This window comes from Boleophthalmus pectinirostris, unplaced genomic scaffold (assembly GCF_026225935.1).
Source record: "Boleophthalmus pectinirostris isolate CB_2022bp ecotype Guang Dong unplaced genomic scaffold, ASM2622593v1 HiC_scaffold_1, whole genome shotgun sequence".
Lineage (NCBI taxonomy): Eukaryota > Metazoa > Chordata > Actinopteri > Gobiiformes > Gobiidae > Boleophthalmus > Boleophthalmus pectinirostris.
The window spans coordinates 26463789-26489268 of record NW_026570970.1 but is presented as its reverse complement, the minus strand read 5'-3'; the positions used below and the strand labels follow the sequence as shown (position 1 = coordinate 26489268).

At 36.9% G+C, this 25480-nt stretch overlaps 4 protein-coding genes across 5 annotated transcripts; 1 reads left to right on the top strand and 3 right to left on the bottom strand.

Annotated features, from left to right (window-relative positions):
- Window positions 1-214: 214 nt before the first annotated feature.
- On the bottom strand, window positions 215-7725 carry gtf2e1 (general transcription factor IIE, polypeptide 1, alpha). Of its 2 annotated transcripts, none has more exons than XM_020920351.2 (6): window positions 7513-7725; window positions 6877-7169; window positions 6341-6498; window positions 3772-3967; window positions 2881-3101; window positions 215-1660 (listed from the first exon to the last, which is right to left on the bottom strand). In XM_020920351.2, exons 2-6 carry the CDS (start codon window positions 7164-7166, stop codon window positions 1224-1226), a joined length of 1302 nt encoding a protein of 433 aa, XP_020776010.1. In that variant the 5' UTR covers window positions 7167-7169; window positions 7513-7725; the 3' UTR covers window positions 215-1223. The 2 variants fall into 2 exon arrangements, with proteins under 2 accessions (XP_020776010.1, XP_020776009.1); XM_020920350.2 differs by having other exon boundaries at window positions 7542-7725.
- Window positions 7726-7856: 131 nt separating this feature from the next.
- rabl3 (RAB, member of RAS oncogene family-like 3) lies at window positions 7857-10829 on the top strand. Its single transcript, XM_020920399.2, has 8 exons — window positions 7857-7965; window positions 8185-8276; window positions 8719-8848; window positions 8936-9050; window positions 9131-9281; window positions 9561-9632; window positions 10020-10058; window positions 10214-10829. The coding sequence occupies exons 1-8, from the start codon at window positions 7920-7922 to the stop codon at window positions 10268-10270; spliced, it is 702 nt and encodes a 233-aa protein (XP_020776058.1). The 5' UTR covers window positions 7857-7919; the 3' UTR covers window positions 10271-10829.
- LOC110156126 (granzyme G-like) lies at window positions 10542-11848 on the bottom strand. The gene is made up of 5 exons (XM_020920311.2): window positions 11697-11848; window positions 11445-11589; window positions 11190-11331; window positions 10826-11092; window positions 10542-10730 (listed from the first exon to the last, which is right to left on the bottom strand). The coding sequence occupies exons 1-5, from the start codon at window positions 11743-11745 to the stop codon at window positions 10542-10544; spliced, it is 792 nt and encodes a 263-aa protein (XP_020775970.2). The 5' UTR covers window positions 11746-11848.
- Window positions 11849-14005: 2157 nt separating this feature from the next.
- On the bottom strand, window positions 14006-19515 carry LOC110156125 (UDP-glucuronosyltransferase-like). Its single transcript, XM_020920309.2, has 5 exons — window positions 18622-19515; window positions 16513-16644; window positions 16104-16191; window positions 15431-15650; window positions 14006-14444 (listed from the first exon to the last, which is right to left on the bottom strand). The coding sequence occupies exons 1-5, from the start codon at window positions 19459-19461 to the stop codon at window positions 14162-14164; spliced, it is 1563 nt and encodes a 520-aa protein (XP_020775968.2). The 5' UTR covers window positions 19462-19515; the 3' UTR covers window positions 14006-14161.
- Between the last annotated feature and the right edge of the window lie 5965 nt (window positions 19516-25480).

Sequence of the window (25480 nt, the reverse complement as noted above, 5' to 3'; positions counted from 1 at the left end):
TTTCTCTGTACTTTGAAATAGTTAGAGCACTGGAGATGTATTTTTTTGGTTGTTTTGTGGTTGTATTTTTTGTGTAGGTTTGGTATATATGTATGGTATAGACCAGTGACTGAAGTAACACAGTGCCACCCAACTTTGATTATGTGAACTGGAAAAAGTAACCATAATTTTCTTGGAAAGGGTCCAACTATTCACAAACAGGAAGAAGTTGATGTATTTTTTGTTTTGTTTTATTTTTTGTACAGAAAGCATGGTAAAGTAAACATTTTTTAAGTACATTATTAGACAGGGTCCAAAATGAAGGTTTTGGCAGCAAAGAGTCCTTAATAAAATGAAGTACAAGAAATGTATGTTGTAAGCAGTTTTACTATTAAAACAAAACTGTGCCAGGCTTCACTGTAAGATTAAACAAACTTAAAGGTAAATTATTGGCACAAGTTTCAGCTCCCTTTGGTTGGTCATTGAAAAATACTTGGAGCCAAATACTAAACAGGCGCACTTCAACACTGTCAGAGCATGGGCCATAGAAGGGACATGGAGAAGACTTAAAATACCTAAAATGAGTAACAGCAGATAATGTATTTAAATCTCTTAAGTCTCCTTTTCTATACTGATTTTATAAGCACACTACAATATAGGATAAAATTGGCAGTACTTTAACTTTACAGCACACTCATGGTAGGGTAATAGACAAAAATAGCAACGAAACTAAAAGTGTAATTATTTGGGCTGTGAAATTTATTACATTTTAATGGAAATTACAAATTGTCAATTGCCATTAATAGGCTGTTTTTTGTTTTTTTTTAATGCATGTGGTTTGGAGTTCAGTTACAGAAAAATACTAATATTATTACATTTTCTTTAATAGAAATTATTAAAATTTGGTATTGGAAAATGATTGTGAAAGACATACTACACTGAACCAAAAATCGTGATGGATCAATGTTTTGGTCATATCATAGCCTACTATGATAATTACTTATTATTACTACTAACAGCTACACATTGTACAACTCTTGGTAATATGACGTAACTTTATTTAGTATGAAGACTGTAAGTCAGCTAAGAACATGATCACTATTTTCTTGGTAATATTATGCAAACAAGGCAGGAAAATATATTGGAACCCCATTAATCTGGTTATTGTGCAATTTTCACTCTATTAGAATGCCATTATTGTGCTGTGAAGAAAATTGCAACCAACTAACCAACTGTGTGTATGCTTAGTAGTACATGTCCTGGAATAGGGTCTGCCCCAATTCAATGTACGCCTCTTTTTCCTGTGAGGACATCTGCTCAACCAGTTCTGGCCTCTCACTCACCACTCTGTACGAATACGGCTTTCCTCCTACCATCACCATGTGCTCCTCCCCGACCTCCTCAAAGTCATCATCATCATCCTCGTCGTCGGCCATGTGGCGCTGAGGGGCAGTGGGCGGGGCTGCAGGGGCTTCGTCGTCCGATTCGCTCGTATCACTGTCAGAGTCGCTAGCGTTAGCATTAGCTGCGGTTAGCCCCCTGGTGGCAGCAGCGGTGGCGGTGGATCCAGAGCCGGACACGCTTCTCTTTTCGTGGATGAGCAGAGCGCGCATCACTTCCTCGTTCTCATTCGTCTGTGCTCCTGCTGTACCATCTTGTGATCCTGGTACAACCTCTCCATCTGTGGGAAACAACAATTAAATTATGCTTTAAATAAATGATCTAAAAGTCAATGCTGCCTGTCAAATAAAGCTAGGTAGTAGGTAGGCACAGTATACAAGTGGTTTCCAAACTCTGGGACACATACCACTGGTGAAATGTAAATTTTATTCCTCCTTTGGGTTATTCCATGTTTAGAACTAGTGTAATCATGTTAAAGTGCTACTAACAATACAAGATACAAGGTCCACAACACATATTCTGGAACATTTTGGACATATACCCAAAAAGTGTTTTAAAGGTTTAATGAATTGATATGTTGCATTGTCCACAATCGCCTTAATATCAGAATACAATTGATTTAGAATACAACTCACTTCACAGGTTAGTATAGGTAAGAAAAAGCATGAATGAGAAGGCAACTTTCCAGTACCTTTTCAAAGAGGTCATGTAGTAACTTCCAAAAGCACTCAAATCATCAAGAACTGAATACTTTGTGAGACAAGCAATTTACACACGAAAGGGTTTATTATCAATCCTTACTCAACCATCCACTAATCAAGTCTCTGATTATTCTAAATTATGGTTCAGACAAAGTTGAAGCTGATTGCTGATGCCCTTGGGTGCAGGAATAACAAACTGAGAAAGGCTTAACAAGGCTGCCAACTTTTTTGACCCGATTTTGGTGGTTGTGATTGACTTTTCAGAAAAGGTCAGTAATGGCCATGCACAAAATTATTGAATTTGAGGAGTAATGGTTTAACTTTATTCTACTATTTTTAACACAAATCAAAAAATACATTTGGAATGGAAACAGCATCAGGATAGAGCTAGTGCATTGAGAGCTTTCTTATTTAATCACACTAGTACGGTTAAATGATTATTTACTTATAATAATTTACAATTGTGATTTATTTTGATGCTGCCATCAAAACACATGTTATTTGAAGAGATCCAGAAAAATTCTCAGCCAATATATCAGCCAATATCCTGGTTGGTCCTATAACTGAATGTACTACTTACTGGTGGAAGTAGTCCAACAATGTCTCATAATATTCATTCTGTATTTATTTGAGGAATAAAAAACATTTACATAACACATTTGAATCCGTTATCAATTAATATCAAGTATTCACAACTGAAACTGAAAAAGTTGGATTTGTGCCTGTAATTATTTGGATTTGGCTTCTTATGAGTCTAAAAAGCCACTAGGGAACAAAAAACTAAACGGGAACTACTCACGGCTCTTGATGATGTCCGGCTCTGTGTCTGCCCCCTGCACTGTGCTCTGAGTTAACCAGATGGGCCTCTCTTTGGGAGGCTTGCCCTCGTTGGCCTGTCTCTGCTGCTCGTCCATGCGGATATCCATGTTCTGAGTGTACAGGTCGGAGTAGGAGCCTTTGTTAGCCCAGGCCTCACGGTGTGGGCCGCCTGCATTCCCAGCAGCTGCAGCTCTTTCACGACTGGGAAACAGAAAATGGAAAATTGATCATTAATAGCCATTGGTCAACCAGATCAAAATATGATCACAACTAAATTAGTTATCAATGCATTTAGCTTCAATACATTTTGTCAAAAAACAAAATCCAAGGTCAATACTATATTATTTTGCATGTTTCTCTGCATTTGATCTATGCAAGAGTTGTTGGGGGTTTAGAGGGCTATACATGTTTTGTTTTTCTGTTGTTTTTAGGTAGAATCGGTTCCTTGAATTATGATTTGAGAGATTATACTGTATGTCTAATTATACTGATAGATCTGTGTATTCATGTTAAGTTCTAGAAAGTAAAAAAACTTAATTTAGAAAAGATGAGACTAAAGCTGGGCATCATTCATCAAAAGTCCAGCTGCCCAAAAAGCCTTTAAATCACCCACAATATAAAATATGCAATTGAAGTTGAAAGAAAAATTGTCATGCTTGGTAACATGAGTCTTCCTAGAAGGATTTATTTTATTACACAGAATGATTTGGGGAAAAAAGAAGATAATTTAATGAAAGAAAATAAATAATTTTCTTGGAGTCAGTAGCATGTAATGGGTGACCTTTTACATTAAATAGCACAGCTCTTAATAATAATTTACGAAGATGAATTAATAAAGGGCAAACCAGTGTCAGATTTGCATGTAAATTACCTCTGTTTGAGGGCTGGGATCTCTGTAGGCTCTGGCTCCAGTAGATCATGCGACAGGTTGATGTCTTCAGTTTCTCGCAGTAGTGCATAGATGGGCTCGATCTGCTCATTGAAGCGGGCCACTAATGTCCTGGCGTCCGGGCACACAGACTCGTCCTCTTCCACCTCCGTTTGACAGAAGGTGCAACGAAAGGTACCTGTAATTAACAAAGAAGGGGATTTTAAGATACCAAAAGCCTCCATGTATGAAAATATTGGACAAAGTTATGAAGTTCAGAGGTGACTGATAACACAATACCATGCAGCACTATGGAACATTGCAGGCAAAGCAATATCATCTAAATGGGGACAAGTAGGTAGTACTATAGATACAGCTTTTCTACCAGAAAAAGCTGTATCTATAGCATTTACATAACTAGAAAACATAAGTGGTTCTGTGTGAGACAGAAGAAGAAAAACCTGAATCAAAAAGAAGGCCCATTACTTTTTTCTAACAACTGCCAGTGTCACTACAAAGAATATTAAGTGGGAGGAGGATAAAGGGGTTCTAATTAACCTAGCATTTGTCCTTCATTCATTCCACAGTCAACTGTAGAAAGAGGTTTCAATTTTGATTGCTAATGTGACATGTGGTCTAGTTCTGGTATTTTGACCTTTAAAAGGACTCATTAAACATTCAGCTCAAGAAATTCCAACAGTAAAATATAAGCATTAAATGAGTTTTGTGCAGCCAACAGTTTAATAAAGAAAGAGCAATGCAGACCCTGAGGGAATAAAACTGCTTAAGGGGTTTGATTAATATTTTTAAAGAAAATGACCTAGCAAGCTTTTTTTGGCCAAGGCCAAGAAATTATAGTTTGCTTTAACGGCAATGACCTTTTGCTAGGGAGAATTTTATAAATATAATTACATTTTCCACTGTTTTGTGTAAGTAAGTGCATAACAAATCGCACACCCTTTTTCACTAGGGACGGCGTGTGAGGACAACTGCTTCTGCTGATTTTTAGTTTCAATAACAGCCTGTCTAGCAATGGCACAGAACCATGTGTTTCCTGGATTTAACAAAGAAGAAGAGAAGAGTAAGGTTACAGTGAGGGAAACCAACTGTGATGAATTTTGTGTGTCTTAAAATGTCAAGTTTCAAATCTTGAAAAGTCTGTAAGATATTTATCATGGCCGTAGTATACCGTTTTAATATAAATGATATTTCTTGTCATGCAACTGGAAACAGACTCACACACTAATCGGAATTAACTGTATACATTTTTTGTTAAAGATAATAATAATATTACCATATGCTTTTGAACAATGCCATCTAGTGTCAATAGAGAGAAGTAAGAAAAAATTATATTCTTCATGTATTATGGCTGATTCCTTGTAATCTAAATAAAATAATTAGTTGTGTGCCATTGACCGATTAATCAGTGACTAAATGACTAAAGGCCTACATCATGTATACAGATTTGAACATCAAGCAGCATATATAAAGTCTTTAAAATGATTAAATATGCATTGTTTTTTATTGATTGTCAATGTGTGCCTCAACATTTCTTATTTCCGGTTGTGTAGACTTGACAATGAGCTCACTCTCTTCTCCCCAAGAGCTGAATTACTGCAGTTACAGCAGGATTTGATACGAGCTGAGATGCATGGAAACAGGAGATGAGTGCAGGGCTATTGGCAAGTTTATGGTAAATGCATCACCAACAAGAAGATGCTGACTTCTCCAAAACTGTGCCAGGAAGGTTCCACTCCTCACATCAACGTTTGCTGCATCCATCTACAGGCAATACTGGCAAGCTACAGCCACCTAATTATTAAATATCTTCAATCAACTCTGCAGTGCTGCCTATAATTAGCAGGATCAGAAATTATTATGAGTTAGATGGATATCTGGCAAAAGGTAAGTGTCATAAAGTGGAGACAAAAGCCTTTCTGGCAAGAGACCTTGTGTATCCTAGCAACAGAGCAACTGCAGATCAATAGATATTTGTGAATCTGACATTGAACACTGTCAAATAAAAAATAAAAGTGAGGAGATTGAAAATAAGTGCTATTTTCAGGTAAAACTGATAAATTATGCATGAGATCAGTTTCTACTGATAATAACAATACATCCTACATTAACTGTAATCACTACAAACCATGTTATAACAAAGTCTATACAACTTCAAAGTAAAAAGTGGACATATCATGCTAATTTTGGCATTTATGAGATCTTATGCTTTTGTACACTTTGCCATTTGTATTTCATGCACTCTGGAGGTCAGTGGGGATGAAACATTTCCCATTTCCAAGTGAATAGATTTGTGTTAGAGCACCATCTGTTGACAACAATAGTCAACAAACTTTATTGATCCACAAGGTAAATAATTTGGACACAGTAGCTCACACAATCTGAATAAAATGTAATTAAGTGATTTCTGAGTGTTCAGCAAAAATGACTTCAAAAATATGATTCATGAAGTAAGTGTGGACAACTACTGTTTTTTTGAGGGAACATTATACGATAATTATTATATATATATATTTTTTAAACAATACAGTAAAAGATTGTGTTCAGTTGTTACCTGTCATAGGGTCAAAGAGCTGGTTGGCCTCTAGGTCTGTGAAAGTGGAGAAGCAGCAGGGGCAGCGGAAAGATGCTCTGTTTGTGGAGTCACGTTCATCAGTTTCAATTCTTCGCCGCATGTGATCCAATTTGTACTTGACCACATTCACAAGCACTCTGCACCACCATAAAACAAGAAAGCATTAGACAGACATAATTTAATTTTTTAAAATTACAAAAAGAATGCACGAATCAATAAGATCCATTAAGATTTAACATTAAACTTGTCATGCAATTATGGACTATCACAATTTCTTATTCAACATCTTCAACAAATGTAAAACTGTATTGTATTACTGTTTATTATTGTATTGTATTATATGTATTATTCTTTCACTCCTCCACACCCGATGGTGAGACATGGCTATTATTATTTATTATTATTATTATTATTTAACCACAACCTATTATCACTCACATACCACATTCATACTTTGGTAAGGTGAATAAACAGCAGAATGAAGCCGCAACCCTTATTTGACATAGCTTGTGCACCTGTAGTTTATAAAGTAATAGTTGTGGCGTGTAGTCTTCCCATCTGGGGCTGTTTCCACTCTCATGCGACACTTGACAAACTTGTCTGCCTTCAGCGTGTTGAGTACAGAGCGAAGTTGTTTGCGGTCGAACTTGAGCAGCTCCAGCATGTCCTCCTCTCGCACACAGGGGTTTCGGATCAGCACGTCCAGGGCTAAAGCGTGCTCTATCCCATAAAAACCACGCACCACCTGCTTGGCCAGACGCTTCAGCTCTGCAGGGACCTCTGTCAGTACCTCTGTTTCCATCATTTTCTGTGGACGAAAATGACAAAAAATATTGATATACTAGTATATGTGAACGTTTATGATACCTTTGTAAGGAAATGTTAACTAAATGCACATGGAATGATACAGAAACATTGATGTGAAAAAAGACACAAGACATTCTCAGGATACTGAAGCAAACTAATGCATGCTGGATGGACATAGGTGAACTTAAAAAGGTTGTAACAGAATTTGCCTGTGCCACGAACATTGGAGACAATGATAAATTAGATTATAACAAAAGCACGAACTATGGTTAAATATGAATACTAAGTTCTCAGATATTTGCGGTGTGTAGGCCCTTCCTTTCATACTTTAATGCTTAGCTTACCTTCAAAACTAATGCTAGCTCGAACTTACCGGTTTGTACAAAGTAGCGCCTTCTTTATGTCATTTCAGGACTTTTAAAGTTGTTACCACAAATGCACTTCTTTGGACATTTATTTCAGAGAGTACGCAGATATTTAAACCACTGATTCCTTTGTATTGTGGATTGTATTTCACCAACATGTAGCACACAAAGCTAAGCGCGTAATGTTAATCAAAAAAGACCCCGGAAAGAAATGTGGATCTGTAAAGCGTATTTGTCTCACAGCCAATCAAATGTATAATCTTTGATGGACAGAAACATAAACCAATTACCTTGCAGTATTTTGCACCAGGCCATCAGGTTAAGCCAATCATAGTACATACGGAGGCGGGGTTTAGATTGTTTTCTTCCGGTATCTTTCACCAAAAATGGCTTCACTTGACAGGGTAAAAGTTCTGGTTTTAGGGGATTCTGGTGAGTTAAATAACAATTGTTCGTGCCATTTCATTCCAGAAATATAACAAATACCCTTAAAATATATGCTGAGTTTTGTCAAACGTCTGACAACATTTTACTAGTGACTCTAGCTTTACTACAGAGTATCTGATTCATGGACCAATTTATGTCGTAAAACATATGCTGTAACGTAGTTGTTTGAGTTGGTATCAGACTGATGAATTTGTTTTTCCGCAGGTGTGGGAAAATCGTCCTTGGTTCATTTACTTTGTCAGAATCAGGTTTTAGGAAATCCATCTTGGACAGTGGGCTGCTCAGTGGACGTACGGGTAAGTGATCAGCCTTTATATCCAGTCCTATTATTGTTTATATTCAGAGTCAGAATTATTTATTTAACCCCCAGTGGAAATTATTTTCGCTTCTAAAACAAAGTTGGATCTTTCTATTCAATTAAGAACATATAACATATTTTACATACACTACCAGCCAAAAGTCTGGACACAAAATATATAGACATAGATAGATAGAGATGAGATAGAGCCTCCACATGGCATCACTATGAATGAACACAGATGGAATGTAGCAAATAAAAAAATAAAGTCAGGACAACTCAAAACTCAAAATAACTCAACTCAAAATAAAATATATAGATAAATAGATAGATGGATACAGATATAGATAGATACCTATATATATAGATCTATAGATTATGTTTTGATTGGTAGTGTAGATGACATGACTTTTGTGAAAATGTGACAAATACTTATGCAGATACATGATTATAAAGAAGGAACTCCAGAAGAAAAAACATATTACATTGAACTCTGGGATGTTGGCGGGTCTGTGGGCTGTGCAAGCAGCGTCAAGAGCACCCGGGCTGTCTTTTACAATTCTGTCAATGGTATTTATTTACTCAGTTGTATTTAATTATGTAAGTAGTCGTTCATGTTATATAACATGCAAAAACATTTTGGATCATTTCCTTCAGGTATTATATTAGTACACGACTTGACAAATAAGAAATCTTCCCAAAATCTTTACCGATGGTCTCTAGAAGCACTGAACAGAGATTCATCACCTACTGGAGTTATTGTGTCTAATGGGTTAGTACTTTTTTTTTCAGAACATGTTAAATGAATGCTAAGATTAAGTCAATTTTTAACAATTTTTTTCTATCTTTCAGGGACTATGACAGAGAGCAGTTTGCTGAAAACCCAGTGCCTTTGCTCTTGATAGGCACTAAATTTGACCAAATTCCAGAAAACAAACGCAGTGAGGTTCTGACTCGAACAGCCTTCCTCTCTGAAGACTTCAACGCAGAAGAAATTAATCTAGTATGTGATCTCAGACTAAGTTGTATATAGACATACTGTCTATGAAAATCTAATAAAAAAGGGGAAAAAATGCTTGTTTTTTTCACTGTAAGGTATGACTGCATTACGCAGAGGTGGCATAAAAATAATTGTTTAGTTCAGCAGATTTATCACACTTTTACACAAGCTTAGTGTTCAGGTTACAGTCATTGCGGAACTACTATACAAAGAGTGTGAGACAAAGATGTAACACCTTTTAGGAGAAACAGTTCAAATGACAGTGTTTTTTTGTTTTTACAGGACTGCACTAACCCACGCTACCTCGCTGCTGGAACATCAAATGCAGTCAGACTGAGTCGATTCTTTGACAAGGTGAGAAGCGTACAATGTTACAAAGTGTTTTACCTGTTTTTCAAAGACTAAAGTTGAGTAAGTCATGCCAACCAGCAAAACAATTTAAATTATAGTATAGTTGTTCATGTCTATATGTCTATTTAGTATTAGCTGTTCATGTCTATATATGTTGGTTCTACAATTAAAAAGCAGACCGAGCTCCTCCTTTTAGGTTGCCAGATTCTACCACACAGTATTTGAAATTCAAAGATTTGTCAAATGTAGAGAAAGGATTTAATGTTAAGAATTGTCAGCTGTTTTGATCAAATGTGAAATTCTGGTTTCAGTTTGAAAACTTTCAGGGGATACATTAGATTTTTCTTTGTTTTATTGGACTTTTATTTTTTAATTTTTTATTTTTTATAGGTTATAGAGAAGAGATACTTCACAAGAGATCCATGCCAGGTGACTTTTCTATTCGTATATTATATTATGTTATTTTTATTGTTTTAGCAAACATGCAGACCGATATGGCATCATATTTCATAAGTATATCGAAACATTAAATTATCACAAAAAATATTGGTTTAATTGAAGTTATGCCTTTACTTTCTCTCCAGATGACAGCGTTTACTGACAGGAAGAGGTTCAACTTTAAAAGTTTGCACTATGACTAAGCCCAGAGACCGCTGTGCATTCTGTGGTTTGGCTTAATTTTCACCACCAGTTTCACTTACTAAATGTACTGGATGGATGGATGGATGGATGGATGACTTTTTACCTTCAACCTTCAAAGATGTGGAAAGATTCAGTAAAGTGTACTAAAACATGTTTTAGACCAAACTTTATTTTTTTAATCTTTATTGGTTTGTGATGTCAAGTTGAACTTATTCAATATACATACAGATCTTTTCCATACATTGTTAGTTATTAATTGACATGAAGACTTTAATCTTTACTAATCAAAGGTTTGCTCTCATTACCATATCCTCCTGTGACCTCTTTAATCCATGGGAGGAAACTGGAAATCTTAGTATAAGAATGAGGATATTTAGGATTGGTGCAATTACAAGGAGCGGTAAATGAAGCGATACCCTGAGGCTTGTTTTTGCAGATCAGAGGTGCTCCAGAATCACCCTGTAGCAACAAACAGAAACTCAGTATTACAATAGTAATGTATATACACCAATACTATATATAGTGTTGAAAAAATAAAAACTATGTATTATTACTTGGCACATGATTCCTGCCTTCTTATTGAATTTGGTGCAGATCATGTGTTCTGTGTTGAAGTAGTCTTTCCAAATGTGTCTGCATTCAAAGTTGAACTGAATCTTCTCCTGTGCCTCTCGGAGCACATTAGAAGCAGGGCTGTCTTCGTTGGGCTCTGTTTTGCCCCAGCCAGCCACAGTACATTCTGTGTGGGCTTTGATAGTTTTGTCTTTTTTTGGTAGATCAATAGTTTCAACAAACTCATTTAGTTCGGCTTGTTGTTTTAGCTGCAAGAAGGAAAGTTTTTGCAAGGTGAAACTCACACCTTTCACCCACAGAGATGTGTCAGTGCTGCAAATACTGCACAGTAAATCAACTCCTTACCTTCAGAAGCATTATATCAAAGTAATATCCCTCTCTCTTATATTTTGGATGCTGGAAACATTTTTCCACCTGAATCTTCTGCTGACTTTTCTCCGGCTTTGTTATATCATGAGCTCCCAGAACAACCATCATTGACTTAGGACTACAAAACAAATAAAAATAAACAAACAAACAAAAACATAAATAATGTGCACATAACATACTAGGCCTCTTCTTGAATAAAATATACTAGGTTTAAATATGAAATACTTCTACCATGTACAGTGTGCTGCAGTTAGCACAAAGTTGTCCCGGATCAGAAATCCTCCACAAAAATGACTGCTAGTCTGGAGTGAGGCCATGTATTTTCTTGAGTGAGGTTTTGCAATATTTCCACCAACTATCCCACTATCACTTCCCCCTAAAATGACAAATATCATGTATTAATTCATAATACACTATAAATTACTGTATTTTAATTACGTCTACTAGTATAATCATATAAATCAAATATTTGTTTAATCTTACCAGAAAGTGGGATCAGGCACAGAACAATGATAATACAGTGAGTACTCATTGTTGCAGTTGCAGAAAACCAACAGCCCACACAGCCATGAGCTTTTAACAAGAGACCACCACCCACAGAGGAAGTGTTGTGGGTAGGTCCCAAATCTTTTTCTGTAAAAAAAAAAAAAAATAGAGTTAACAAACAAAAAATCTAGCCTATTTATTTATTTAGTATTTTTCTTTCTTTTTTATAAGTTTATAATTTTACCTGGTTATGCATGAGAAGTAGATTGCACAACTGTTACATTGCAACCTTAAGGTTAACAAGGGCCAAAACTTCCACCTACATTAAGTGAATAATTTTCACAGGTATATTCTGACATTATTCCACAGACAGTCATGGTTAACACACTATATATATATATATACATATATATATATATATATATATATATATATATATAATATACATCTGCAGCCTTTTACCATCTAAAAAACATAGCAAAAATCAAAGGTTTACTGTCTAAAGCAGACTTGGAGAAACTTATCCATGCATTTGTCTCCAGTAGGTTAGACTACTGTAATGGTCTGCTCACTGGTCTCTCCAAACGAGCTGTGAGACGCTGCAGAACATCCAGAACGCTGCAGCTCGGGTCCTTACTCGAACTAGGAAGTACGAGCACATAAGTCCTGTGCTCAGGTCTCTGCACTGGCTTCCTGTGCCTCAGAGAACAGACTTTAAAGCAGCTCTGCTTGTACAAGTCTCTTCATGGCCGAGCACCAAAGTACATCTGTGACATGTTAGTGTCATATGAACCATCTCGCACTCTGAGGACCTCAGGGACCGGCCTCCTGCTGGTGCCCAGAGTCAGAACTAAACAAGGGGAGTCAGCGTTTCAGGTTCATGCAGCTAAAACCTGGAACAGTCTTCCTGAACATGTGAGACAGACTCTTCTGTGACGCTGTTTAAATCCAGGCTCAAAACATTTCTGTTTAACTGTGCATATAACTGAAAGGTTTTCATTCCGCACTCTTCTCTCCAATTTATGTCTCTCTTTTTTAATTTTAATCTTCATGATTATTTATGTTTTGATTTGTTTTTATTATGATTTTAATGTATTTCTTATTACATTAATGTATTCTTATATATATATATATATATATATATATATATATATATATATATATATATATATATATATATATATATATATATATATATATATATATATGGGCTATGAATTCACACGTCCCAATAACCCTAAAAGAAGAAAATGTTACGCATTATACACATCAAAATGCAAAAATTTAAAAACTAATAATACCACATCCATAGAGCAAAATTCGCAAACTTTATTTTCCATTACTAAATACTACTACTACTACGACTGCTACTGCTACTACGACTGCTACTGCTACTACTACTACTACTACTACTACTACTACTACTACTACTACTACGACTGCTACTACTACTACTACTACTACTACTACTACTACTACTACTTATTAATAGAAATAAATCATTATTTTCAATAGATTCAACACTTATCCTGCAAAAAGGCCACTTCAATAACCAACCAAAGACTTAATTCAAAGTAAGTAAGATGTCCTCCTCCCCCAATTCAGTCGCTGATGCATCTTTGATTTTCAGACAGAAATGACAAACCTTTAATTTGTAAAATTAGTGTGAATATTGTTTAATTCTTATGTACGTTTTGACTATGTTGAGCTCTGGGTTTTGTTTAGTCCTGAATTATTTTGCTGAACCTGGATGCTGAGTTGTGCCGAGTTGAAAGTGTTTATCTGAAGGGTAAAAAGTTAGTATTTCTGCTCTATGGTTTGCTGATTGCACTTAAGGTCATTTACCACTAGATGGTTCACTATCAACACGTGTAGACGGTAGTCTCTTTTCGCTGCGGTTTGTGGACACTACTTGCATCCAACCGAATGTTTTGTTGTAAACACATGCGCATAATAATCCACGGGGATGTGTCGACTGACAGGCTAAAGATTAACTCTTGTAGGATGGCTCTGTTTACAGCTTTATCAATTTGCTGTAAGGGATATTTTGTGCATTCTTTTTTGTGGATCAGTATATTTAGAAGCGTGAAGAATCCCTCAGTCGTCCAGGTAGGATCCACGTCGAGGAGAAAATTCAGTTTGTCGACTAGCTTGGATGAGCTGCGAAACGTCTTCAACCCAACTAACTTTTGTCCAGTCGACAAACTGAATTTTCACCTCAATATATGTAGAAGCTTTAAAATTATTTATTTATTTTAAACGAAAACTACTAAAGATACCCGACTAAGTTCTGGATAGACAGACAATATAGTAATACAATTTATTCATTCATACTATTTTAGAATAGGCAATTAATGGTTATTGATCAATATAAAACACTTTTAATACAAGTTCACCAGTGCATTTGAGACTGAGAAAAATCTTTACACATGTTTGCACAAAAGTAAAGAAACTTTAAAAGACTAGGATTGCTTCTTTTTCACTGTCCTTCTTCCACAACACTTCCTGGTGCAGAATAAGCAGCATTTAACTGTCAGCCATACAACAGTGATCACAATGAGGGTTAAAAAGGCTATGACATCCAGGCAGAAGTACTGGATCCAGTTCAGGTCATGTGCTGCCACCCGGAGGTGACTGGCTCCTTTATGCCTCATCACAAACTCAGTCCAAAACACGGCCAGGTCCAACGGCTCGACAGGGCGGTCCGTGTGCAGGTCTGATAACTTTTTCATGTTCTCTTTGTAACTGCAGACAGACCAAACCAATAGTTAGCATATGATAGAGAATAACAACTGCCACTGACTGAAAATGTCCCTTTTAAAACAATGCAAGTATGAATGATGTCTGACTATGTACTTAGCTCCCAGTACTAAATAAATAAGCAACGAGCTCTGGGAAACCTCCATAAAGAAGGACCCAACCTGTTCAGCAGAACAAAAATGTCTTTTCTGAGGTGGCCTGAAGATAGAACAAGCTAAAATGTAACTGTAATCACAAGCGTGATTTATTATATATTTATTATTTATTGTCTTTATTGGATTCTCATCCATTCAGACCCCAAAGTTTTCAGACTGGGACCCCCAAAATAATCATGCAACTGGTCCTGGACCCCCACTTCAAGAGGAATTAGACGTAATTTCAATGTGCACAACATTTATGGTTAAATGTATACGTCTGAGTAGTTCGCTGTAGTAGTTGGGTCCTGATTCGTGAGAACCACTGGTCTAGCTCGTTATGAGTGGGGCATTGCCAGCTAGTTGTTAGTGAAGACTAATGTTCCCGGTAGTGGCAAAATGGCCTGATTGTTGTCTGTTTCAGTCATTTATTCACAGAGTAAACACAGATGCTGTAGAGTAGAAAGCTTCCTTCTGAGCAAATTAGAAAAAAATCACACAAAATGCTCTTCATGTTATTCTGAGATTACAAGATTAGAAATTTACTTTAATTTGTTATTTTAACTACAGAAAAAAATAATAATATGTGGTTAGGAGTGTCAACACTAATTGGTTAATCTATTGTGATTTTATAGGTCACCAAAATAACCAAAGAATGTTATATAAGTTTAGAAGCAAGTAAGTAATTTCTATTCATTATTATTATCACAAACTAGAGGAATGGGGGATCAGTTGTTGTTTTATCTTGTCAATAATGGTCAACTCTTTTTTCTCTCATAATAACCTTAACTTTAAAATAGTATATTGTGACAAGTGACATTGTTATCTGTGACCTACCTCTTGTCATTAAGTATTTTTCTCAGTGCAGTGACGATGGCATCAGTGGTCAGGTCATATATGAGAAGTTTTTCTGCCACACCCCTGGACACCATGCGGTGTACATTGTCCCGCTGGTCTCCGAACAGGGGGAACATGAGCATGGGCACTCCATTACAGATGCCCTCGTACATGCCGTGGGTGCCACCGTGCGTCATGAACACTCGGGCTTTAGGGTGAGCTAGAGGAACAGGACAGGAAAGTTAAGACTCTTATGTGAGTATTGGATAGAAATGAGAGTGGTCCTTGTATTTCACATTAGCAAAATTTGAAAATGTAACCAGTGAAATATGAAGTTAAGTACAGCAGCGCAGTACTGCTAAATCTGCTCTTAAAAATCTGCAGTATCACGTTTAAACATGATACTATACTAATGTTAAACACTATCTGAAAATTACACATAATTTGGGCATAGTATCAGGAAATTATGTGATAGTTTCCTGTTAAAACTATGGGAGAGGAATGACTTGAGTGACCCTCTTTATGTACAGACTGAGGCACGTAACCATAGTCTTCAGTGGCTCTAGTGCTAATTTATACATGTGGTTCCTGGGCAGGCTGATGTTATATAACAGCTACAATACACCCCCCCAGCTGATTGTTCTGAAATATATTTAGTGTGATAATAACTTACCCAGCAGGTCATTTTGCGGTAGCCATTTCGACACCCGTACGTTCTTGGGGGCATCTGGAGGGATTTCTCCTTCATATCTCCACAAAACCTAAAACAGTTTAAACAGTACATTGTAAAAGTAATTTATTTGTTTTTACAAATTGTTCGCTAGTGGGATGTTTGTTTGTTTTTTAGTGAAAAGTTGGCATTTTGCAGAGTAGTTGCATGTTATCACCAGGCCTACAACAGCTTGAGCAAAGTCCATTTTTCTGCTTAACACTAGCTAGCACTAGCAACAGAGAATATCTTTTGGTTAATGTGTAAATATTTGTCTGTACAGACAGTTCTTCAGTGAGTGCCAATTTAAAAGATTAGGTTAAGATTTCACCAAGTATAGGCTGGACAATATTTGCACAGCCCCACTACTTACTCTCTGGGGGAATTGTCTGAAGGCATCAAAGAAGAGTTTTGCAAGTTCCAAGGGCATTTTGGACACCATTGATCCCATGGTAAACACAATGAAGCCGTCCTCTCCAGATGCCTCCACAAACTCTTCCAAATCCTACAGGAAAAGCACACAGTTAGCTTTGTGTTGACCTTATTTAACCTCAGTGCAGTAGCCATGTGTTACGGAATGCAGCTCAAGTAACGACAGAGGTGACACACACCCGGAATTCCTTATGTAAACAACTAAACAACAAAACAGCTGAAGAGATGAAAGTGCTAGTGCTATGATACATGGGTTAGTTTAGGTTAATTAATACAATACTTTTGTCTTAAGTAATAGAAGGCAATAAAATCTCTGATCAAGTAAAGGTTTGTAGTAGTAGTGTGTTAATCACATCTAGTGTAAGGATGATAGTGTACTTAAATGGATATGTGGTTTTGTTTTAAAACTTTTCACTACTGCTGTAAACTGCTGAGATTTTCAAAGATTTTATGAACACAATAGTAGGAAAAGGGTTTGTATGGTAATTTCATTGTGTATGTCTCATTTGATCGTTGCTGTTAAAACAACTACTTCCTCAAATCTCATCAAGACAGTTTATTTTCTTGGAACAAATGAAAGGAAGCAGATTCTTAAGTAACGTATGATGCAAGACTCCATTCTGCATGTATCCAATCTAATATTACAGTACATGACAATACACAAGCATAACTAATTAGTGCATGTAGCTACTTGAATATTACCTACAGTTTGGCAAAGGAAAAAAGGTTTCTTTAACCAGAAAATCAAGATTAAAGCTGTTGTCTAACTCCAGGTCACAAGATGAAACACACACCTAACGCAATGTAAGCAGCTTTTTACAAGATATTTCTGCATTCATAGGAAAAGCAGTGGTGAATTGCATGTCTGGGTGATATTAGTACTCAATGATATTAGTACTAGTAATGATATTAGTACTCAATAGGGTCATGTTCTTGGGATTAGCTCAATGCAAGTTAACATAAACAAAAGAGATTAAAAGCTTGAGTTCTATGTGATTGTGGGGGTATAGGGCAAGAGCTGTGTAGACCTGAAAGCAGTGGGTCACCAACACTATTTCCAAAGGGCACGTTCACACTTGTCTTGGTTCTCGTGTGGTCACAGTTGGAGCCTTAATGTAGATTTGGTCTGGTCTTGTTCTAGTCCAGGTTTATTCCTTGTCTAGTCCAGTTTAGTTCCAGGCATACAGTAGTACCAGTTTTTTCTCAATCTTGATGTAATTATTCAAGAGTAAAAGGTCCAAAACAATCAAACATTTTTGCAAGGACTGAAACAATGCAATGACAATGCAACAGGTAGTAAAAATGTAATTTCCTGATTTTTTATTGCTTTAAGATAAACTGGTAACACATTATAACTACACCTTAATTAACCTTAATAAAGCATGAATTGATGATGCAGAAAATAGTGTATAAATAATGATTTAGGCTTAGTCACTTCTTAACTAAGATCATTATAAATCAAATCTTTCAACATGTTTAAATAAGGCTGTCAGTAATGGTAGCAATACATTTTTGTGGTATTTAAAAGTAGTAATAATAATAGTTACACAATAAAAAAAATAATAATAATAATAGATGTGTCAAATAGTAAAAACATTTTCCACATGTATTTAATGTTAGCCTCATAATTGTAGTTATCAAATTGTTTTGTTTGCATTGTTCCATTGCAACATTTTGGTGTATTTGCAACAAACAAGAATGTTCTTTATGGCCAGCCCAGACAAACTGTTGCATGAACCAGAAATATGTTGAAGCTGAAGTTAAAGTTGTGGCTGAAATTAAATTGTCGGATTGAAAAGATAAAGCTCATTATTTTGAACATGGTTAAGAATTTCAAGGACATTTTTTACCAGACCCCCAAAGCTTGCTGTTTTTGTCTTGAGTGGAAGCAGATTGGTGTGTTTCCAAAAGCAGAGTACAATATTATTACTAGACGTAGTAGTAGTAGTAGACTAGCGATCAGACAGCACACCCACTATTTCCCATTACCCTCACTGATTAGGTCCATATGTGTTTACTATACATTACCATACATTCCTTAGACACTTACCGCAGGCAGGGGGGCTTTCTTTGCACAGTTGATTCCTCCAATAAACACCATATTGGGCATGATTGGTCTTGGCCATTCAAAGGTGAAGTCATATCTGAGCAACCATATTGCGCCTTCACCTAGTAGTTGTTGGTAAGACATGTCCTTGTCAATGTATCGTCTGACCAGATCATCAAAACTAGCATACATAACAGTGCATAAGTATGTTTCCAGAGTGTAAAACAATGTATTTTTGACTCTTTGGGGGAAATTCATTTGATCTGTGTTGTCTGAGTAGAAAACTGGGATAAAGGATGGAGGAGAGGGGCATTGGTTAGCCCTCATGTCCAACTGACAGGGAAGTCCACGCAGAAAGTAAATAGCTGGGATGGAAAACATTCTTGCCAGCAATGATCCACAAGGGAGGAAGGGGTCAGTCAGTAGTGCTTCAAATTGCTCTCCTCTTAGCTGATCCATGAGCGCTTGGTTTTGTAATAAACTCTCACATCCTTTTGCTTGTAATGTTGTAAAACTCACCAAGCGGTTTACATTATCCATTAAATCTGTAAACTGTGGAGGACTGAAGAGCCCTTTCCTTAATTCGTTAAATTTGTTGTCCAGTTCTTCTCCGGTGTAAGGCACTTTGTACATGATCGTGCTGAAACTCTGCGAGCCCTTGATCAATAAGCTGGTTTCTGGGACTAGAACTACTACTTCATGTCCTCTGGCAACAAGTTCTTTCACCAAAATCTTCATGCTCAGCCAGTGACTTCCATCCACAGGGGCGACCAGGAGTTTGCCCCCCTCAGTGAGCCCCATGCTGAGGCAGAGCAGCAGTCCCAGGGCAGAAAACAACCTCATTGCCTCAGCTCTCCCTCTCTCTCCCTCTGTGTACTCTGCTCTGTGCTGTGTGGCTGTTTATACTGCAGGAAGCTGGGCTGTGTTTGAAGGCGGGCTGTTATGTAACTGTGGGAAGAGCATGGAGTCACACTGAGGAAACCAAGACACTCAAAATTTGCAGACTTTGTAAAGTTGCAATTTGACATATTTCAGTCTAATAAATCCAAAGCAACAACCGTAGTAGTAAGTAGTATAGTTAATAGTAGTCAGACTTACACCCACAGTTTCTTTACCCTCTTGTGTTTAGGTAAAGATGTGTTTACTATACATTATCATTTATTCTTAGCCCTGTCATCAAAATAAATTTTTGCAACAAACTCTTGAGAAACTCTTGAACTGCTCTGGCTGAATCATTTGCATGTGATTGGAAACGGGGCAACAGTGGGGTTTAGGGGGAACCATAGACAGGCTATGGCGGGAACCAAGCACCGAATGAACCAAGATGAACATGGCTACGGTGACAGGTGTAATTCAGCCTATTTTAGCAGCAATATGGACTATTTTATTTTTGAAAAAGCATGAGGACAGAAGTGCTTTGTGCATTTTTATATAGGTTAGATGCATGTGCTTTGCTCTCAATTGAATTTAAGTGGATGTGGTAGTAGGCCCACGTGACCTGAAACTTTAAAAGGTGGATCGTCACCTGCGCTACCTATGTTATTATTATTTATATAAGTTTTGGCGCTGTCATCCTGCCTCCACCAGTAGGTACTGGCTTCAGAACTGGACTAGAACTACTACTTCGTGTCCTCTGGCAACAAGTTCTTTCACCAAAATCTTCATGCTTAACCAGTGACTTCCATCAATGGGTATGACCAGGAGTTTGCCCCCCTCAGTGAGCCCCATGCTGAGGCAGAGCAGCAGTTCCATTGCAGAAAACAACCCCATAGCCTCCTCTCTCTCTTTCTGTACTCTGCTCTGTGCTGTTTGGCTTTTTATATCCACTACTTATACCCACTGGATAAACCGACGATCTGGTAGCATCTGGATGAGCCGAGTCTCTGTAAAACATTTGTTAGGGTGATGCAAGACTCTCCACCCAGCTCCAGACACACAGAGACATTGAAGGAAGGGAGGAGACGGCACAGGAGAACACAGGGAAAAATAGGAATTCTGAAATTTCATTCATTGAGATTCAGTTCTCATCCTATAAGCCAACATTCCCACTGACGTAAATGAATCTCCCCAGAGTGTTAATGCCTTAAACCTAAACCCCTTAGCCAAAGTAACTCATTATACTGTACCCATATGCTCTTTTTGTCTGGAAACCACCGCAAAACTAGACAACTGTTACTTATCTCTCCCCCTCATGCTTTTTTGTCTTGGGTGTTTCTTGGTCAGAAACTCGCAACCCACACATTGATTAGCAGAAAGTTTGGCAGTAACCTCTAATAATCCTCTGAACCCCCCTTCTAGCCCTCCAAACTTGTCCTCTATTCCTAAGTCATGATCTAGGAGAACAAACGTTTTGTAAAATCAACTTTCAACTTCATCCTTACCTTACCTATCATCCAGACTCACAAAATGTAAAGCCAGATGCCTTATACCACCAGTCATTGAAGAACCTAACTACCTGCTTGGTACCATTCTCCCTCCAATTCTAATTGTGGAGCACCTTGCCCTGTAGTGCACTGAGAGATTGAGAAAATTGTTCATTAAACTCAGTGCCAGGAGACCCAGGCAATGGACCAACAAATTGTTAGTTTTCTGCCAGACTCTGTCCATTCAGAAGTCCTCCAATGGGGCCATTCTTCGGAACTTACCTGCCATCCTAGTTTTAACCATACTCATAGTTTCTTTAAACAGCTATGGTGGTCAACCATGAACTTAGATACTTGTTCTTTTATTTTGTCCAGTACTGTTTGTGCTCATAGTGAATTCACCCATCAGCAGTCGGCTGGTCTTCTCCACCCTCTCCCTATTCCCAGCAGACCTTGGTCACACATTACAGTGGATTTGTCACTGGACTCCTGACTTCAGAAGGTAATAGAAGGTAATGTGATACTCACCATAGTGCATTGCTTCTCTAAATATGTACATTTTATTCTTCTGGCCAAGTTACTCTCTGCCACCGAACCTGCAATCCCCCTAGTCAATGTCTACAGGTTACATGGTATTCCCCTTGATATAGTTTATGACAAAGGTCCACAATTTAATACTCAAGTTTGGAAAGCCTTTTGCCTTGCCCTGGGATTATCTGTCAGCCTCTCCTCACATTACCACCCTCAATCAAATGGCCTAACTGACCAGGTTAGTCCGGACTTGGGTTTGCTTTGCACTGTGTTGCCTGACGCCATTCGTCCTCCTGGAGTAGGTCCTGCCCTAGATAGAATATCCAGAGGTCCTTGTGACCTTTGCTACAGGTATGTCCCCATTTATGGCCTGTTTTGGTTACCGACCATCTCTTTTCCCAAGACAAGAAAGAGATGTGGCTTTGCCTTCTGTCCAAACTCACGTCAGACACTGGTGGAATATTTGAAAGGCTAGGTGAGCTGCGCACAGCCTTATGGAACCAGGAAATTGCAGACTGCCAATGTCAACCAGCTCCTACATATCATCTCAGGACCTCACTCTTCAAGTGGAATGGCATTACAAGCTTACTTCAAAATTCATTGGTTCTTTTGTCCTTGTGGGTCCCATTTTGTTGTGCCATAACAATGGAATGTGGGTGTGGAGTAGTGGTGGTTGTTGCAGCAAAGTTTTGTACATTGTAAATATGGATGTGCAATCATGCGACCCAGAAAGTGCAGTAAAAAGCAACAGTAGTAATTGTAGCTGTTGTAGTAGCAACTTCAAGCAAAGAATAGTCTATGAGTACTGGTATATGGTGAGTGTGACTATTGATATGTTAATGATTATAATTAAAATACCTAGTGGAAGTAGTAACTGCAGTAGTAGCGGTGTCAATACTTATTGTAAGCAACAATAGCAGCTGCTGTATAGATTTTTTTAAATTGAAGTTAACCTTTAGTACATTTGACAATTTTACCTTTTTTACTAAGGTATAATGGTGAAACAACAATTGTCCTTTTGTTTTAGTTCTTACTTTACCTCTGATACACGTCAATCTGATGCTTTTTATGGATTTACAACTTTTATTATGTTGATTAAATTTTGTACTAGCATGTGGTCATAGTCATAATACTGTTCATTATATTTACTGCCTAACTTTCCATGAGAACTAGGTGGTGAATCTAATTGCAGCTTCTCAAATTACAGTTAGTATGTGTGCAAAGGAGACTGGGTCAAAGTGATTTGGGATCACCCTAAATCAACACTGGTGAGTTTGAACAAAGCACTCATTTGTTCTTTTGACCTTTGTATTGAATAATTCACAAAGAATCTGCCTTCTTCTTACATATTTATTTAACACGCATTTGTACTGAGATTTAAATTTGTATGAAAACAGATTTGCAAATGTATTAGTACAACTTTTCTGGCTGTCCCCACATTGGATGTGCCAGATTAACCACATATTATGGAGAATGAGATTAAGTAATGTGATAGTTATATAGATTAGGTTTAATATAGTTGAGTCAGTTACATAATGACATCACTGCTTTGAGACAATTTGCATTTAGGAAATCTTTTAAATGCTCTTCTGTTAGAATAGCACTATGTGGATTACAATGTAAATACTTCCAATTATAGTTGTTGTTTTAAAAAGTGAGTGGTTTTGTTTAGATATTCCAATGACATTATGTTGAAATGGTAGTCTGCCTTGGCCTCATTATATATTCTTACAGGTTTGTACAGTCATGCAATTATTGTATGTCATTTGTCAAATTACATAATTACGGAAGTCCATACAGTTATTCATATAACCTTTTTTCCATCAAATATATGTTTTGGTGCCACTTTGTCATGATAAATATATTTAGTCAATAAAAGCATGAAAAATGAACTAATTCTTTATTACAAATTATTCAGTCTTAGTAACTATAAGGGTTAGGAGTTGGGGTTAAGGTATAAATGAAGTAATTACTGCCTGAATGATTTTTGATAAATTGCTCATAATGAATTCTGCATTGGTATTTAAAGTGTAGATATTACTTAGTATTTTGAAGTTTAACATACTAGTTATAACAGCAAAAAATCTTTAAAACACTCATACTCTTCCCCTAAAACGTCTTCCAGTACCTCACTCTGTGTTGTGAGCCGTTACTAAATCTATGTCCAATGTCTGTCTGTTTACCTTGGCTGTGCCTCTGTCCCACATTTGACAAACAAAGCTTTCTTGAGAGCTGCTTGCACCCACCCACTGAGGACAGCATTGCGTGACTGCGTTCTCACCTTTTCTCCCTTTTTCCTGCTCACTCCTCTCACGCACATGTAAAACTCACTTTGCAACCACACTATTGCGTGCAAAGCGACAGTGTAATTGGACACCAAAAGCCCTTCTGAATGGTGGGGGTGATATCATCAAACTAACAATGAAATGTGTGGAATTTTGCTCTACCAGATATTACGTTTCCCTTTATAGACAAAATGCACAGCAAGAGTAACCCACATATAAAGAATGAATCAGCAGTTTGTAGGGGTAATTTGCTATTGATTGTATTGATTTATTGAATTAAAGGGAGACAAAAGGTGAATGAGCTTATCTTGTGAATGTTCCGGTTTTTCTTCACGTGTATTTCGGCAGTATGTACACAGGTCATGGCCATTTGCCATGTGCTTTGATATGTTTTCACTTATTGACATAATAGTAATATCACATTTGCATAAATGTAAGTTTATTTAATTAAAGAATAGCCTATGAGTATATGGTGAGTGTAAGTATTAATATGTTTATGTTATGATTAAAATACCTGGTGGAAGTACTAACTGCAGTAAAAAGTAGTTACTTATATGCCAGGAGTGATAGCAGCATCAAAACTCACTATGTGCAACAATAGCAGCTGCTTTATAGATTTTTACCGTATCTTTTGACAACTTAAACTTTTTTTTTTTACTAAGAGATAACATTGAAGCAACAAGAGTCCTTTTGTTTGAGTTCTTACTTGACCTCTGATCCACATGTTATAACTTTACAACTTTTTTTATTTAATTTTGTATTAGCATGTGGTCATAGTCATAATGAGAACTGTGGTAGTGAATCTATTTGCAGTTGCAGACTGGGTCAAAGTGGCTTAGGGCAAAGTGACACTGGTTAGTGACTAACTTGTCTATGTGACCTATGTGTTGAATAGATAATAAAGAATCTGCAATCTTTTTATATTTATTTTAACATAAATTTTTAAATAGAAAATATGTTGGATGCAAATAACAAGTTCACGTTCATCATGTTTAAATTAAACTACTGGTTTATAATCATCATGTGGTGATTTTTTTATTTTTTTAATAAATAAATATTCTAAAATACTTGATATCAAAGAGTCGGTGAGAAAGAGTTTGGTCATTGTAGATTAGCCATGCAAGCATCATTTACTAGTAGCTTCCTTAAGCAAAGCTATGAGTTTGAAAATTCTGCACTGTTTGGCATAGCACTTAACAATTCAAACAACAACAAATAAAATATTGTGTCTTTTGAATGGTGAAAAGTACTCAAAATGGCACCTGGCCTAAAACCCAAAAATATAACACTTGGAGTCATGTACTTTTTTGGTTTCAAGAAATTAGAAAATTTTGAAGAGCTTTGCTTTTATAGACAAAATCGCAAATATTAATTTAATTTTGTAATTTTAGATTCTATTGACTTCTACATTATACATTATACAGCAGAAGGGCAACATAAAAATCCTAAAAAATAAAAAAAAAAGAAGAAGAAAGAAATCTACTATCACAGCAGGTACCTTAAATGACTTTACAGAAATATATACATGCCCATAACTTTTGTGGGAGTGACAGCGTAGGTCCTGAGTCTCTGTGACTCATGTAACCTCTGGGTGAAACTTTTGCCGATCTGTTTTTCTTTGAGGTTTAATCAACTACAGGAGTTCAATGAGTTTATGTTACATGGTGAGTTAGACAGCGGATG

Bases quoted from the DNA above. Each gene is read 5' to 3' on its own strand.
- LOC110156126 (XM_020920311.2), bottom strand. From the start codon at position 11,745: ATGAGTACTCACTGTATTATCATTGTTCTGTGCCTGATCCCACTTTCT. The intron at 11,590-11,696 runs GTAAGATTAAAC...TTGTCATTTTAG, and splicing joins GTGCCTGATCCCACTTTCTG to GGGGAAGTGATAGTGGGATA. The intron at 11,093-11,189 runs GTAAGGAGTTGA...TCCTTCTTGCAG, and splicing joins TTGATATAATGCTTCTGAAG to CTAAAACAACAAGCCGAACT.
- LOC110156125 (XM_020920309.2), bottom strand. From the start codon at position 19,461: ATGAGGTTGTTTTCTGCCCTGGGACTGCTGCTCTGCCTCAGCATGGGG. The intron at 16,192-16,512 runs GTAAGTAGTGGG...AAACTGTTTTAG, and splicing joins TCAGACAATTCCCCCAGAGA to GTTTTGTGGAGATATGAAGG. The intron at 14,445-15,430 runs GTAGGTCACAGA...GTCTGTCTGCAG, and splicing joins AAAATACTTAATGACAAGAG to TTACAAAGAGAACATGAAAA.
- gtf2e1 (XM_020920351.2), bottom strand. From the start codon at position 7,166: ATGATGGAAACAGAGGTACTGACAGAGGTCCCTGCAGAGCTGAAGCGT. The intron at 3,968-6,340 runs GTAACAACTGAA...TGTTAATTACAG, and splicing joins GCTCTTTGACCCTATGACAG to GTACCTTTCGTTGCACCTTC. The intron at 3,102-3,771 runs GTAATTTACATG...TCTGTTTCCCAG, and splicing joins ATCCCAGCCCTCAAACAGAG to TCGTGAAAGAGCTGCAGCTG.
- rabl3 (XM_020920399.2), top strand. From the start codon at position 7,920: ATGGCTTCACTTGACAGGGTAAAAGTTCTGGTTTTAGGGGATTCTG. The intron at 8,849-8,935 runs GTATTTATTTAC...CATTTCCTTCAG, and splicing joins CTTTTACAATTCTGTCAATG to GTATTATATTAGTACACGAC. The intron at 10,059-10,213 runs GTGACTTTTCTA...CTTTCTCTCCAG, and splicing joins TCACAAGAGATCCATGCCAG to ATGACAGCGTTTACTGACAG.